Raw genomic sequence first — 18,332 nt, 5'->3', positions numbered from 1 at the left:
GCATGCAAGGAAACATTAAAAAGTATATTTGCTCATGCATTATTGGGTGATGGAGGTCAGCAGAGCTTCACCTCTTTCAAGAAGCTAAGGGAATATTCCCTTAAAAAGTGAAAAATCTCTTGCAGTGTGATCAACCCATTTGCCTTTAAAGCTAACTTCCAGGTATGGCTATTTTTCAGACATGGAATTTAGCCGCCACTACTACAATGATCCTCGCTTATTTCAGAGTTTCATCTTAAGGGGCTGCCTGGCTGCATGCTGAACAGCTAACTCTCAATGAATACAAGATGTTTTCCAACTGGACAAGGTGGAGAACAGGAAATATTCATCCCACTTCTCTAACTCATTCAATCAAAGAACATTTTGCATTCATTGTGGAGAATACAAGACTTTCTCTGAATGGTGCCTGTGCAGAATGATCAACCCCCTATATCCACTATGCAGAAAACCAGCCACCCAGCATGTGACACAGAAGATAGCGAGGATCACTGTAGTAGTGGCTACAGTAATGATTCTCCACTTCTACATGGATCAAGCAGGTATGGAAAATGCATATTTACTTTGGTCCAATGTTATTATGCAATTGTATTCATACCTGATCAATATATCTTCCATATAATGTTATTAAAGTGATACTAAATGATAACCTTATTTTACAAACATAATCCATACACATCCACTATTTAATGACCCTATAATCTACTTTCAATAAATAATTGTGAAATAGTTGTGGCCACGTTCACTGCGCTATACACACTGCAAATCCTATAGTCCCTTGCCCATTTTAGAAACAAGCAAGAAGGTTGGCCATGTTCATACATACAAAGGGACCATGTAGCCACATAAACCACCCTCTAACAGGAAGTTGGATTAGAGCAGGAATTCAAAAATTTGGAGCAGTAGAAGTTTGTTTGAATTAAAAGTTTAGTGTCACTTTAAAGATGCTGGCACTTCCCATAATATCTTGATTTTTTGTTGCAGCAGGATCCACAAGCAGTCACAATTTATAGAGACTCACCCTGTTGTACTAATCAGTCATTATTCATTCAACATTATCCACATTAAATCAAACTGAAAGAAAATGGTTACTTTTACAGCAGTTGCATCTGTGACCATGCTTTTTGCTCATACAACTAAGATCACATTTATTGTAGGATATGCTGGAAACGCACTTTGCCTTGGCTGTTTCACTTCCCTGTTTAGCTTTACAATAGATAGTTTGGAGAAAGCGCAATAAAAATTGTATGGTTGTATGTGAGTAACTTCTGTGCTACCAAAGGTGCTCCGATTATGTCAATTATCACATAAAAATAAAATAAAAATACCATTAATAATAGGAAATCAGTGGGTTGCTGCATGCACAAAATGGTGTTCAACCAATTCACAAATGTCAAAATAAAATAAATATGTGCTGTACTATCAATCCTCAAACACTTAAATGTGTTACAGCATAGTAACAATTTCCCTCATGGTCCACAAAAAAAAACAATTCTTATATCACAAGTGTTGCCAAATGTAACTAAATCAGTTCAAAATTATGATCGTTCATCAAAGGTGAATAATTGTGACTTTCACATCAAATAAGTCTTCCAAACCACTTCTTCCCAATCACCACTGTGCTCTCAGTGTGCCCTTAATTTTGTGATATACACCCATGTACACTCACATTCAGCTTGCTTCTCTGAAGTCAATGTTTCATGCCAGGGTCCTTTGTATACCTGTAATGTGGCCTGCTGCTCACTAGGGTGCTCGTATCTAATAAGATGGATAATAGGGTAATGGTCCCTTTAAGGGCATCTTACCCACATGCTGTATGATACTCCCATACCAAATTGCATTCAACAGGTGGCCTGGAGCATAACCACAAAAGAAGAAAGTTTCTTCTATTATGGTCATGCCCCATGCCACCCACAAATTTAAAACAGTCAGACAGCTTTTCACTGAAGCTGAATAACTTATAGCTTGCCATCAGTAACTACTGAGTGTCAAAGAAGGTGGCAAGCTATTGGCAGACGTTCATATGATTTGTCCACGTGAATTATCTTATCAAACCTTGTGTCTCCTCCTTTAAAATGATCTCTCTCTGAGTGCAACTCTATTGAAACCCTGGAGCAATAATTAAAACACAGAGAGTGAGTTTTGGGGACAATACTAACTGTCAAGCAGAGAGTGCATGAAGTTATCAGATCACAACATTTCTGACAGGTATTTTTCAGTTATTGAAAAGATGTATAGTACTTTTACTAAATATATATTTAACAGAACAAAAGAGAGCAAATAAGAGAAGTTCAATGTTAGGGTTTACAAATAGTGCACCAGCCAGGTACTCCTGTTCCCAGAATAATCCACTTGCACCCAACTGACAGTGACAGTAAGGAGGTTCACACTCTACAGATGAGAAAACCTCAATTTCTCTACCCTCTTACTTCAGGGGAGCATATATAGCAAAGCTTAGTTGACTGGTCTACACTGCTCAGGTCTCTGTAATTGCTGGGGTTAGCCTCTGCAATCCATCTAACAAGGGCTTTATTCAGAGCACTATGCGAAAAGCTTGGGCCTAGCTTTCACATTCAACCTCACCTATGGACCCTTCTCAACATGTCATACCCACCTTCGATTCCCATGCAATTCTTAATCCTTCACCAAGCTCCATGTACTTCCAATATGTCTTCACTGCTAATTGCATGCTGGGATGGATTCCCACAAAATAGTGTTATACCCTTTCAGACATACAGATTTACAATTGTAAAATCTTGTAATGCTTCATAAACATTAACCACTTAAGCCCCGGAAGATTTTACCCCCTCCCTGCCCGGGCCCTATTTTGCGATTCGGCACTGCGTGACTTTAACGGACAATTGTGTGGTCATGCGACGCTGTATCTAAACTAATTTGACATCCTTTTTTTCCCCACAAACAGAGCTTTCTTGTGGTGGTATTTGATCACCTGTGCAATTTTTTGATCATGCGCTATAAACAAAAAAAGAGCAACAATTTTGCAAAAATAACAATATTTTTAAAATTCCCCCCCAAAAAATGTCAAAATCAAAATTTTTTAAAATTTTAGGCCAATTTATTTTCTGCTACATATGTTTGGTAAAAAAAATTGCAATAAGCGTATTTTGATTGGTTTGCGGAAAAGTTATTATGTTTACTAACTAAGGGAAAGATTTTTGTCATTTTTATTGTTTTTTTTTTCTTTAACGAGTAATGGCGGCGATCTGCAATTTGTTTTGCAGGACTGCGACATTGCGGCAGACAGATGGCTGCCATTTTTGACACTTTTGGGGGTACCAGTGACATTACTACAGTAATCAGTGCTATACATATGCACTGTTACTGTAAAAATGACACTGGCAGGGAAGGGGTTAACTTTATTGGAGAAAGAGGGGTTAAGTGTGTCCCTAGGGGCGTTCTTCTAACTGTTATGGGATGTGGCTGTTTGTGTAACTACAGAGATATACGATCCTACATAGCAGGACCGTATGATCTCTACACTTACACAGGGGAGAATGACAGGCGGCTTTGTTTACATTAGCCGCCTGCCTTTCTCCCTCTGTACTGGACGATCGCGAGTGACCGGTGGACATCGGGTCCACCGTTCACACACGCGGGGATCCCTGTAAACGAAAGGGGGTGGCGGGATCACGCCTCCGGCGGCGCGCGCTCGCCCCCTATTGGCTTGCAGGCAAGTGACGTACCCATACGTCACTTTGCCTGTACGGGGCTGACCGCCACAGTATATGTACTTGCGGCGGTCGGCAAGTGGTTAAGTTTCATTTTAAGTTTTCTCATGAATCATGCCTAACATTTTCAGTATGGTTAAAGATTTATAAACAGTTACAAATGGCAGTGAAGCAAGGCAAAGTTATAATCATTGAGGACTTTAAATATCTAGATATTGACTGGGAAGATGGAACTGCTCACTCCTCCAAGACTTGGCACTTCCTAAATTTCTTGCTGGACAATTTTATGTGTAAGTTGGTGAATGTCCAATCTAGAAACAAGGCTCCTCTAGACCTACTAATTATAAACAACCCAGAGCTGATAGCTGATGTGGAAATAAAGAATGACATAGGAAACAGTGATCACAGGGCAATTATGTTCACTGTAAATCATAGGAAATGCAGACATGAGGGTAGGACACATACATTCAACAGAGCTAGCTTTCCAAACTGTGGCCCATATTTTATGGTATTAAATAGGAAGATAGGTTTAGGGGGTGTGTGAAGTGATTGGCGCTGCCTATGTTATATCAATGAAGGTGTAGTATGTAAATAAAATGTCATCCAAATCTTGCTACCAACATATTAATCACAAGTAATTAAATAAATAGTATCACATGAACCATATATACAAAGGACATATATATCACGTGCAAATAGTGCAATAAAGTGATATATATGTCCTTTGTATATATGGTTCATGTGATACTATTTATTTAATTACTTGTGATTAATATGTTGGTAGCAGGATTTGGATGACATGTTATTTACATACTACACCTTCATTGATATAGCATAGGCAGCGCCAATCACTTCACACACCCCCTAAACCTATTTACTATATATCCCTATTAGGGCTATATTCTGAAGTGGGCCACAGCCTGATCCTTAAATCTCTTTCCTTAGCGCGGATTCTCTCTCCTTTTTTATATTAAATAGGAAGATATTCTAGAAGCAAAAAACAGGGAAGAAAAGTGGGAGTACTTTAAGAACATCTTAATTATTGGCATTAGTCAGTGTATTCCAATGGTCAAGAAATAAAAAAGGACAAAAGGTTAAGTCTGGGTGGCTAACTTTGAGAGTAAAAAGGCACATTAAATTGAAAAAACTGTCCTGTAAATATATAAGGTCATGGGGACACCTCCAACATCCCAGAACTACAAAGAATGCAATGAAAATGTTTCAGCACTATCAAGGACCATGAGAGACACATAACAGAGAAGAGTAAAAGGAATCCCCAAACTGTTTTTTAAAATATACTGCATAATTAGTAAAAAGACAAAATCAGAGTATATTGGCACCATAAAGGATAGTCAGTGGACATTGGTTAAAAGTGACAGGGAGAAGGCTAATGTATTAAATACATTCTTTTCCTCAGTATTCACTGTGGAAAAGGAGGGGTATAATCGATAAGATGATAAAGTTAGATGCACAACAAGGTGTGTACCCTTGTGGCTAACAGAAGCTAGTGTTGTTAAAAGACAGATGGTTTACACCCAAGAGTCCCCAAACAACAACAGCCACATCCCCCTGAATACGCCCAATCTAGTCTGATCTCAGAGGCTATGCAGGCTCAAGCTTGGTTAAATCTTGGATGGGGGACCACCTGGCAGTGCCAGGTGCTGTAGGCTAGAAGAGATGCTTAAAAGGAGATATGATAGCAATATTCAAATATCTTAATGGTTATTCCAACATTAGGAGGAAACTATTCAGTCTGAGGACACACAAGAAGACACATGGTCACTCAAAGTTGGACGAGAAGCGATTTAACCTTAAATGCTGTAGGGAGTACTTTACTGTTAGAGTGGTAAGGATGTGGAACTAAATTAAAAAAACTTTTAGATGGGCATCCTATTGAACACAATATATAGGGATACGGGAAGTGGTAGAGACATAAGTACACACACACACACACATCCACACAAGTTGGGCTAGATGGACTGGAGTCTTTATTCAACCTTACCAACTGTGAAACTTAGCCAGGTCATAGCTAGACCATTTTCCTAATCTTAAGGACAGCCAACTGACTGGAATGGTACAAGTGGACTAGCGGAAAGCTAGCGTGTTACCGATATTCAAAAGAGTGCCTGGATACATACCAGGAAACTGCAGGTCAATCAACCTTACAATAAAAAATTTTGTAAACTATTGCAGGGGAAAATAGGGGACTATATTCACAAATTTGCTGGAAACAAATAGTATCATTAGTGGTAACCAGCATGGGTTTATAAAAGATCGTTCTTGCAAAACCAACCTGTTCACATTCTATGAGGATGTGAGCTGTAACATGGCTAAAGGTAAGCCTGTGATGTAGCATATCTAGAATTCACCAAAGCATTTAACACAGGTAGACAATAAATGCTTAAGTTACAAATTGTGGTCTGTTGGCATCAACCACAATGTAGGTATCTGGATAGAAAACAGTTTACAGGGGTGGTGTTATAGGGTGGTGATAAACAACGTATCTTCTGAATGGTCTGGAGTAGTGAGTGGTGTGCCCCAGGGCTCTGTCCTGGGACCAGTTCTGTCTAGTTTGTTCATAAAAAATATAGAGGTTGGTATAAATAGGTTGATCTGGGTATTTGCTGACTATATGAAGCTAAGCATGGTAATAACTGCACAACATGTTATTGAAACCTTAACAACATACAGCGGTAGGCAACTACATTGCAAATGGGTTTTAAAACTGATAAATGTAAAGTAAAGTAAAACTTTGGATTGCAAGTAGCTTGGTCTGCAAGTGTTTTACAAGACGATCAAAATTTTTTTATACATTTTAATTTGATAAACGAGCGAGGTCTTGCAATACAAGTATGGCCATGTCCTATTTTAGTCAATGATAGCTGTCTTAATTAGCACTACTAAAGTTGCTCCTACATTAGAAAAGTTTCCTGTACTACTTCAAGGCAACTTCTATCTGACTTGTGCCCACGGACTTTAAGAAGGGTTTGTGAAAAAAAAAGTTTATGCTCAAAAAAGCTCAAAGGAGCTTGAAAAAGTTCAATAAAAATGTGCACAAGAGCAAAACAAATAACAAGCTTCTTCAAGCTGAAATAAAAGTGCAAATGCCTGTAAAAGCAGCTTTTCTTTTTTTTTTTTTTTTTAACTCCAGTGTGCATGAGCCCTAAGTGATTTAGACCCGACATTACAGGAAGATTACCCAGGCATTCTCTGAAGATGCCTTGAAGTCACATTGCTATAATGTTTTTAAATGGACTATAGAATGCAGGACTTATGAATAAAAGGTTGTAGAATTAATCATCTGAGTTTCTATTACTTATAGGGAAATTCCCTTTAAAATATGAGTTTCCGGAGAGAATTTGTACTAGGAGGGGTGGGGAGAAGATGATTACTCCTAGGTGGGATAAATATGAGAGTGGGGGGGGGGGGGGGGAATTGTGCTGAGATAGGGAATTTGAGAGGTGACAGGATAAGATTTGTGTCCCCGGTGCAGTTCCCCCTTTCCTCAAGCAGGCAGACCTCAGATACAGCGCGGCACATCGCTCTGTGATTCTCCTCTTCTGAGGCTCCTCCTCGTCCTCATATGTCAGAGCGGACGAGGAGCCTAGGAGAAGCCGATTCCTAAAGCTTTGCACGGACAGCTGGCGGGAGAGATGCGGCTGCAGAAGGGGAACAAGATTGCAGGTCAGGAATGACACTGGATGTCAGATCGGGACTATACAGAGTTTGTTACCCTCCCCCTTCCACATTGTTTGCTGGGAGGAGAGGGGGTAACAAAGTCTGTCGACCCTCCCGCCCACCCCTTGTACTGGCCCTGCAGTGTGAAAGTGTTAACGATTTACGAAAACTCTTAGATAGGTATCTTAGCATAACAATATACAGGGATATTGGAAGTGGTAGAGACATAAATGCATACACACACACCCACATAGGTTGAACTGGATGGACTGATACTGTATCTTTATTCAGCCTCACCAACTATGTAACTATCTACATTTTCTTGCTATTTTCTTGGCGCATACACTCCTATATTAGCGCCTGTGAGGAAGGTATCTATTAGGTTGTTGGAACAATCTTGTTATGCAGAAAGAGGACAGGTAAAGGAACGATTTAAAAAGACTACAAAGGTTTTGACTTATTAAAGAAACTTACCATATTTATTTTTATATTTCTCATAGGATGGTACATTTCTGGTAAGAAACTGCTCACAATCATCAGTTTCACAGCCATATGTTCTTATGGTGTTGTATAAAAATAAAGTCTACAATGTGCGAATTCGCTACAACCAAGAAAGCAATGTATTCCTTCTAGGATCAGGAGGACATGAGGTATAGTATGCTTTGATTATTATGTACAAAAAAAAATTTTTCCCCAAAATATATGAAAAATGTCGATCCTTGCATGACTTTTTTCCCACCAAGTAACTGCAAATAACCTTTGGCATCTTCTGGATTTTGGCAAAATAGGAAGTGTAAGAAGGATCGTTATATCATTCCTCTAGATTTTTACATTTACCTCAGTGTTTTTTTTTTTTTAGTTTGGAACAAAGTGGGCAAGGGTTAGATCCTATCTCATCTTTTCCCGTCATCTGTGTCCCAATTGGGGAGAATTACCCTTACTTCCTGTCAGTGTAGAATATCTCTATAACTAGGACACAAACAAACACATATTTGTGTAGAGTGAGGAATGATTAGAAAGACTGACAATGTTTTTATTGCTATTCATTCCTTCATATACCAGGGAAAACCCCCACTCCCCCATTTCTTGTAAACGTGCAGCTGAAAGGGAGGGACAGTCTCCCCAGTGGGTTTGCAGACAGAAAGTGAGTAGAGATGTACATTTTAGGAAATGCTTAAAATACAATAAGTAAAAAAAGGATTTTTATACTGTAAAATCTGTTTCTTGAAGTCCAGTGAGAGGCACATGAATGTAATAAAGTGGGAGTAAACTCCCATGCATAATTTTTACCTATAGGTAAGCCTATAAGCCTGTGCCGGTGGCTCCTGCACACATGCGTGGAAGTAATGTCATCACTGCTATGCACACAGCCAGTCCGCGAACCCGGAAGGAATACCAGGTGAAGATGGAAGTGCCTTCATCGGTGACAGCATGGCACTGGAAGGCTTTGTTCCAGGGTAAGTTTCACATACTGTGCTAGTATGCTATGCATACTAGCACATTATGACATTGATTTACTACCACTTTAATTCTTCGACAGGAGTTATACAGTGGCAAGCATAACAATATTAGGCCAGTCCAGGTATAACCCTGCCTCCAACCGTCATACCTCAGTTTTGTAAGCAAGCAGTGTATAAGGCCAACAATACAAAGGGATGTGACTTCTGTTCCTCAATGGACTTCCAAAGAAAAGATTTTACTGTAAGTACAAAAATCTAAATAATTTTATCCTCCACTGAGGGACACAGGAATGTATTCTTAGAAATTTGCTATGTCCAAAAGGAGTCTATCTTAGGGGTGAGACAGATTAGAAATCTCACTACAAAAAGAAACTAAAGGAGTCAATGTCTGAAAAAAGGAAAGATGAAAAAGAGCAAAAGCAAATATGAATATTGCCATGACCAAAAAAAGGAAACAGAGAATAAACCTGGTGTTTCAGATTAGGACATGTAATCACCATAAAGGGAAACTGCTACCTTAAGAATGGCAAACCCTAATTAACAATGTGGAGAATAACCAATCATGCACCATAAGAAAACAGGTGGAACTCTAACTACCTGAATAGGATTAAAAGAATTAGACCAACACAAGGTGGTCAACAGAAAAAGTTGTATACTGGAGTAAAGACTGAAGCCCAGGATCCCTAAGACTAGGTTCACACCTAGCATCTTGTGAATGCATGTTTTTGCACATTTTTTGTGTGTGTGTGTTTCCTTATTATATGCATAAGGCAGGTTGATTCATTTCAATGGGTTGCCCTACATGTGACAAACCAAAGACGCTCATGTACCATTTTGGCCATTGAGCTTTGTGCGGTTTTTATTAATGCATTTTGATGCATGCAAAAACACACATCTGCTTACAGAGTTTGCAGTGCCATAAAGGCAAGGTACTGTTAAAGTAGAAAATGAAAATTGGGGTTCCTCCACCTCATTCCAAGATCTCTTGCACTGAGTCAGGGGCACAGCCTGAGCACTAGAGGCATTAGGTGTAATGGTGTGTGTCAAGGGCAGAACCTAATATATGTTTACCCTTAAATGGAGAGTAAATCAAATAGAAACATAGAAGAATGACAGACAATAATGGCAGACATAAAACAAAATGCTCTATCAAGTCTGCCCTATATTTTTCAATTCACACTAATTTCACACTTCTCTGTCAGATCTGTAGGGCTATATACAGAAGATCTGTAGGGCTATATACAGAATTTCTAACTACCCTTTTGGTAAAATAATATTTTCTAAGATTCGTTTTGAACTTTCGTCCTGCTAGTTTGAAGTCATGTCCCCTTGTTCTTGGCTTCATATTGACAATACTGCCCTCCTGAACCATATTCACCCCCTTGATGTATATAAAGGTTTGGATCACGTCTCCCCTTTCCTTCTGTCCTCCAGACTATTAAGATCCTAAAGTCCCTCTTGATATGTTTTATCCCTCAGACATTTTACTATTTTTGTTGCCCGTCTCACGACTTGTTCTGTCTTATCAATATCTTTTTTTAACCAGTTCTGGACCGGAAGGATTTGCCCCTTAATGACCAGGCCATTTTTTTCGATTCGGCACTATGCTATTTTACCAGAAAATTGCGTGGTCGTGCGACACTGTACCAAAATAAAATTGATATCCTTTTTTCCCCACAAATAGAGCTTTCTTTTGGTGGTATTTGATCACGTCTGCGATTTTTATTTTTTGCACTATAAACAAAAAAAGAGCAAAAATTCTGTAAAAAAAAAAACAAAAAAAAAAAAAAACAAACAATATTTTTCACATTCTGCTATATAACATCTCCCCCCCCCCCCCCCAAAAAAAAAAAATCGTTTTTTTTTCATCCTTTTAGGTCAATCTGTATTTCTGCTACGTATTTTTGTTAAAAAAATCGCAATAAGCGTATTTTGATTGGTTTGCGCAAAAGTTAGCACGTCTACAAACTAGGGGTAAGATTTATGTCATTTTTATTTATTTTTACTAGTAATGGTGGCAATCTGTGATTTTTAGTGGGACTGCGACATTGCAGTGGACAGATCGGACCCCTAATTGATCTTTTTGACACTTTTGGGGGGACCAGTGACATTATTACGGTAAGCAGTGCTAAAAATATGCACTGTTACTATAATAATTACACTGGCAGGAGTTAAGCTAGTGGGTAATCAAATGGTTAAATGTAAATCTAGGGGAGTGTTTACTAACTGTGGAGGGAGGGGATTGTGAAATTATCATAGAGACCTATGATCCTATATAGAAGGATCACAGGTGCTCTGTGATCATTTCAGAGAGAAGAACAGTCAGCTGTGTTTACATCAGCAGACCATTGTTCTCTCTCAACGGGGAGTGATCACGGGTGCTGGACAGCAATCGCGGCCGCTGGCCCCGTGCATTGGCATCCCTGCTACCTAGTGGGGGCAGGAGCACCCCCCAGCACCAGTACTATGTCGTTTCCCGCAGCCGAGCCAGCCTGTCGCAGTACAACTGCGGCGGGACGTCAGCAAGTGGTTAAGTGAGGTCTCCAGAACTGGACATCGATTTCTAAATAAACAAAAGAACTATACTATAACTATAACTATACAGAGGAATCAAGGCCTCCTTTCTCCTGCTGGTGACCCCTCTAGTGATGCATCCTAGAAATCAGTTTGCTTTTCTCACTGCTTAGCCACGCTGCTTATTTTGCAATCATCTGAAATAAGTATTTCCAAATCTTTCCCTCTGTAGTGCTGGCCAACACTCTACCCCCAATATTGTACTCTGTCAAATTAATATTTTTCCCTTTACATTTATAAACAATGAACTGTAGTTTCCACTGCTTTGACCGATCTTCCAGCAATGTCAAATCATGTTCCATGTTACAGACACCTCCCGGGATATCAACCCTATTGCATACCTTTGTATCATCAGCAAAAATACATACCTTACCTCCCAACCCTTTAGTTATCACTTACATAGAGAATACCTTGTACCTTGTGGTACACACTAGTGACTGCTCTCTGTTCTGAATAAACCCCATTTACAACCACACTATGGTATCTATCCTTTGGTCAACTGCATATCCACTAAACCACCCAAGGTTTAAATCCTAGCATGCACAACATTTATTTTTTTTAGATTATATGGAACTGTATTAAATACTTTGCTGGAAAAAAAGGCTATGTCCAAAGCACCACCCTGGTCCAAAACATTAGTGATATAGTCAAAAAAGTCTGACATGATCAGCCCTCAGTAAAGCGATGATGCTCTGGGTCCAACAAGTTGTATATTTTAAGTAATCAAAAATCCTTTTTAGGAGTTATTCAATTAAATTGACTACAACACATGAAAAACTCACTGGCCTGTAATAGCCAGCTTTTTACAAATAGGACCAGTGCTTCCTATTTGTATGTTGTAAGGGGGGGTACCTGGTTTTGATAGTCAGATCACCGTAGCAGATCCACCAGAAATCCCCCCCCTCCCTGCCCACAACCTTTATGGACATAGCACAGGTGCCAGAGATAGCTGCAGCCCATTCACAAAGCACAAAGGGGCTCACACATGTGCAGTTGACTTCTGGCTGTGAAGCTGCAAGGAATGACAGCCGACTGCCTACAGTTAACATACCGGCACCAAGGACTGAAGACGGGTAAAGAACTGGCTCGGGTAAGGATGGCCACGGATTCTTGGAAAAGTAATTGTCCTTTTTTAAAAAGGCAGCAGCAGCAGTATTTGTAGCTGTTGACCTTTAAGTTTGTGTTCCTATGGTGAATAACTGCTTTAATAGATTTAGACAAATCCTCCTCCTATGCTTTGGCAGCACTGAAAATTAGTTTGACCTCCTTTTGTCTGTTTTTACACATTTCTCAGCTTCCCCTTTTTCCTTAAATCTACTATATGCTTCTACTTTACTATCCTGCTGTAGCGCACCCCCTAAGGAGCCACAAGTAGAATGGAATCCCCCTCCCTGCACAGCCAGGCACACCAAATTTCCACGGGCATTCAGAACTCAGCTATGTCACATGTTGGGGTTTTGTAGCAAAGGTCCATTACAGGCAGGGACTCGCAGTCCCTATACTTGGAAAACAGGGTGACACAGCTCCCACTTTCCAGCACTTCCTCTCTGTGGTCACTAGTCCCAGCACCCACCTGGCTGCAGCTGCCCCTTTCACTAGCCCTCCAGGCAAACTCTGCCCCACAGTCCTCCAGCCTGACACTTGCCAGGCCACCTAGCTGACTCTCAGGAAATCTCCCGGATGTACTGACCTGATCCTGCTGTACTCTCCTTGCTCCCATGGCTCCAGAAATTGCTTACTCTGTGTGTTTTAGGGGGAATCTTCCAGCACCCGAGCCCCAGGCCTGAAGTCACCCTCCCAGACTAGGGGGCACCCTCAAGGGCCACTGACAGCCTCTTTAGCATTCCATCTCCTTCTTCCACCTGACTCTCCTGCTGGCACGACTCAAGCCTATTTATGAAGTGGCCTGCCCCCTGCCAGCTCATTTGCTGTGGTTTGGCTAGGGCTCTCAAACAAATTCCAAACAGTCCCTTCTAGCCTCCACCCACTACATCTGGAAGCTTCTTCAAGGTTTCAGAATACAGGGGGAGGCCCAATAAGAGCTGTCTGAATGAGTCATCCAGTCTCCCTGAGTCACTCATCCCGGACCCAGATTCACAACCCAGGCCTGGCTCTCACCCAAACAAATTTAACTACACTAACAACTAAACTAGTTGGGGAGTGCTACATGTGTCTTAAGTGAACCAGGTTTTTGTTTTTTTCTTATCTCCTTTATATTTATTTTTTAGATATTTAGTTTAAAGTTGAGTCTAAGAGGGCTAATCCACACTGACATGGATTAATTTGAATACCCCTTCCACCCTATGATAAAATGAACCAAATCAAAATAATACCATATGCAACATATGTATATAAACCGTGAGAGACCAGCTGCTATACTAAACAAACATCCACATACAATGCTCGTATTGAAATCCTATGAATATAGCTTCCCCACTGAGTACAGCACTAGCGTTCAAATAACTTACACAATTATATTCAGTACAATCAAAAGGTTCACATTTATAAATATATTTTGCAATTCATATGTATGTGTACAATGTAAATCACCTAAATAATAATGATTTTTAAAGTGCTCCAATGATTCCCAATGAAACTTGTAATAATAAAGAAAAAATATAGCTTAAGTGCAAAAAAGGTTTATTTAAACGAAATAAACTAATAAAAATGTTCTTAAATCCAAAACACTCAGTGAGTCTTCAATGGATTACAAATCTCTATTCACAGTGATCCCTTCATCAAACTTCAAAAAACAAACTTACCAGAAATGCAAATGCAGGAACATTTGTAATTTGTGCCTACATCTCTCCACTGTTTGGTGAGAGGGGAGCACTGAGTGGAGCACCTTATACTATTGGAGCACCTTATTCACTACAAGATCTATAGTGATTTAAAGACTTATAGGACTGCTGTTTATGTGGTTATTGATACAATCAGCATATAGATACATGGACATTATCACTCAGCACAGTACTGACAATTTATTTAGTGGGGTATCATTCACCAGTACATAATAGTATTACAGGATTTAACACTTGGCACTTTGTATTTATTTATTCTGATTGCACTTGTCACTTTATAAATTTTTAGGAAGTAATTGTTTTATATTGAAGAGCACGTGTTCACATATGGTACATTTTTTAAGAATTGTCATCAATTGGCACTTTATATACTTATATAGTAATCATTTGCACTATATATATTTATATTGCAGAGCACCTTATATTTATTACTATGTATGTATGATTGAGTTTGTGCATTGTAATAGCATTAGTATTTTTGGACATTACACAGTCATATAGTTTACACCATTGAAACATTTTTATTATATATATTAAGCACGAGTCCATTCACAAAGAGAGCAGCGCTGATATATTTATTTATATACATTGATCAAGGAATTTTAAGTCCTTTTTATCAACAGCAGCTCACAAGCTCACGGAGCTAGTATAGACCACATATAACCAGAAAGGTTTAATTCCTAAGCGCAGCTATATTCCAACATTTATTTACCAGAAATGCATGCCAATCTAAAGATAGGCAAACACAGCATGAACAGCATATGGGAAGATGATCTCACAGCACTTGGACACTATCTCAAAGAGTAATCCTTCACTGCCCACACTCTCAGTGGCTACAAACCTCATAATGGATGATTTTTTAATTGTGTGATCCCATGATTATAACCAATTTATTGGAATTTCAAAAAAATACTTTCAAAAATCCAGCACATTATAGGCATATTATATAGTATAAAACGCAGGGGCAAATGTCTAACAATTACCACATTCCAGTATCCCTCAATGGATGAAAAAAAATATATACAGTATATATTTAGCAACTGACAGGAAAATGAATATAGTTTTTCAGCATCCAACAGAAGCAATTGTATTTGTATTCTTATTGTAAGCTTATATAAACCTAATTATGAGTGAATTTGCAACATTAGGTTCAACCCAATTCAGCAAATTTATTGAAAAATTAACTGAAACATATTTTGCAGTTGTCTGTATTTTACTGTTATTTCATTTTTGTAACATACAACAGTAAAATACAAAAGAAAAAAAAAAAAAACAACTCAAGAAAAGAACAACATACAATTATTTACGTCATTTGAAAATTCACAAGTTGCTATCTGGACTGTTTTTTCTCTGTTGCCTTAAAAATAATAAGACGACAACACCATAAAACAACAAAACACAAAAATAAGGTTCACTTGATTTTTAGAGATTTGTAAACCGCAAAAAAACCTACTTTTGCACATTGAATATACTTCTTGCTTCTGTTACTCATTTCTTAAAATGTTTGATTTGATTTGAATTTGCTGGCAGAGCATCTTAATGTTCAAAAATAATGTATGCATCATTGGTAACACAAATACATAGTGGTGTTCTGCAGTTGTACATTGGCTGCTACTCTGCAGTGTATTGGAGTGCTATTTAGGATGAATGCAGAAGGCAGAATATAGCAAATATTTCTTAAACAACATTGCAAGCATCCATGTACATGACCTATGATTTATGAAAACAAATGACATTCCTATGTTTTAGGAGGAGACACAAGCCAATATTATAATGCAGTGATGGCGAACCTTGGCACCCCAGATGTTTTGGAACTACATTTCCCATGATGCTCATGCACTCTGCAGTGTAGTTGAGCATCATGGGAAATGTATTTCCAAAACGTCTGGGGTGTCAAGGTTCGCCATCACTGTTATAGTGAATATTTAATGACAAACTATGTTATATATAAATCTATCAGCTACTTTTATATTAAATACTTTTTTACATTTTGTCATCCTACAGACTTTTAATTCAGTGCCTGAAATCATCGACTTCTTCCGCAGCACTAAGCTTCTTCTTATTGATGGGAAAGATCGAGGCTCAAGACAACATTGCAAACTTACCTGCATAGCTTCCAGAAATTTTCAATAAAATTACTCTGCTGTCATTTTCTTTGAGCGCTTATTAAATTATCAGCCCTACTGAATAACTAGTTTGAACATTTTTGTAAGTTCTCAGGTCTAGGTAAATCTATGTACCTTTTGATGGGCACGAGGCAAGCTTGGGTGGCCAAATCCTGTGAGATGACCCCCATCTCCTTTAGCAAACATGTTTGCCTTACACGGCAGCTTTTCCATACCCTAGGCTAGGAAGGAAATCAATGGCATACCCCTTCCCTGGCCACTTTCAGTCTTTGCCCCCCCCCCCTCCCTAATTCAAATCTCATTTTTAAGTTTTACATTTTACTGCAAATAGGTTAGCTGGTGGGTAACAATGGTTCTAAAAATAAAAACAAATTATGACCACAGAGATGTGACTTTTTATATGGATACAGAGAGTTAGATTACTGAATACGGGATACCACATAACAGTACTGTTATTATGTAAATTATAAAGGTAACCTGTACTACTGCTTTAACACTTTGTACCTTCTCCTATGGTTTGTTACCTTTAAAATGCTACTGTTCAAGATTTTCAAATCTGTTGTTGATAATCCACAAAACAATAAAAATATTAAAAGAGAAATGAAGGGCTTTCCATTGATTTTATTAACTTGAATCCAACCAAGGACACTACCTGCATAGAGTTTGTATGTTCTCCCTGTGCTTTTGTGGGTTCTCCTGTTTCCTCCCACACTTCAAAGGCATGTTGTTAAGTTACTTGACTCCTGTCTAATTTGGTCTTAATACAGTATGTGTAGGTATGCATGTGATGGTAGGGTCCTTTCTCTGTAGGCTCCTTGAGGGTAGGTGCTGAGGTGAATGTACATTGTGTAAAGTGCTGCATACATTGTTGGTTTTATATATATATATATATATATATATATATATATATATATACCTGCAATAATAATTTTAAGTTAACCCTTTTCTTGTTGTGTATTGATATCCATTGTTAAACTCTGGTGGCTAAATTTCACATTCACATTATAGACATGAAACATTTTAGAAGCTTACCAACCCCTTTTTTCAGCATGTACATTCTGACAGTGCTGGATCTTATACAGTATACTGTAGAATTAAAGATGCGCTGTTAGTTTTTTTTTTTATGTTTGCTGACAGCTGTGGAATTGTCAAAATAAAATTTTAGATAAAAATACATTAAAACTGAAAATAACGTATAACATTACCCTTAAAAATCCCAACAAAATGCAAATAACAGTTTTAAGTAAATATATATGTGTACATTTAAATTTTGTATTTTTGTGCTAGTGAAAATCCGTTGTTTACTTTTTTTCAATTTTTTGGAACCATTCATGTAAAGTTTGTCTTGTTTTTTTTATGTTTTCTTTTATTTTTTGCCATAATAACACTATGGGGTCTATGTACAATTAAAAAATGTGTTAGACAATTGTCACAAGCATTCATCTAGCTGAGATAAAATTTGGCTATATAAAATAAAAAACCTGATATACTGTTTTGATTTTGTATTGATCATCAGCTCAATCTAGTGGCCATAATAGTATTTTCTTTCCTGAAATACCTCTATAAAAAAACAATGTTGGGGGACTAGATTGAGCTGACCATCTTAGAAAATTAATATTTTATATTTAACACAGTTGATTTTGCATCAGCTAGACAAATGCTTGTGACCTTCATCCAACAAATTGTATACACATATGGTTGACCCCTAGTTGTCTTTTAAACCAACAGTAATGTTTATGGTGATTAGGGTTGAGCGAACCCAGACTGTATTGTTCGGGTTCGTACTGGACTTTTGGGTATTCAGTACCCGGACACGGACCCGAACATTTCACTGTATGTTCGGGTACTGTCCGTGGTTCGGTAATGTTATTTGATGTTTTGGCGCAGTTTTAATGGCTCGGTTTCAACAGGTGCAAGGCAGCCAATCAGCAAGCGTTTAACTAGTGTGCCCTTAGAAGCCATCACAGCCATGCCCACTAATGGCATGGCTGTGATTGGCCAGTGGAG

General features: G+C 38.5%; 1 protein-coding gene across 1 annotated transcript in view; it reads left to right on the top strand.

The window, feature by feature from the left end:
* LCP2 (lymphocyte cytosolic protein 2) overlaps positions 1–16,349 on the top strand; it is a 325,994-nt gene extending 309,645 nt beyond the window's left edge. The window contains exons 20-21 of the mRNA XM_082256323.1: positions 7,865–8,014; positions 16,204–16,349. Coding sequence (XP_082112449.1) covers positions 7,865–8,014; positions 16,204–16,332 — 279 coding nt within the window. The 3' untranslated portion in view covers positions 16,333–16,349. The remainder of the gene's footprint in view (positions 1–7,864; positions 8,015–16,203) is intronic.
* The last annotated feature ends 1,983 nt before the right edge of the window (positions 16,350–18,332 follow it).

Source organism: Pelophylax lessonae (genome assembly GCF_965119305.1).
Source record: "Pelophylax lessonae genome assembly, chromosome: 4".
Taxonomy (NCBI): Eukaryota; Metazoa; Chordata; class Amphibia; order Anura; family Ranidae; genus Pelophylax; species Pelophylax lessonae.
This window is presented reverse-complemented; position numbering and strand designations above follow the sequence as displayed.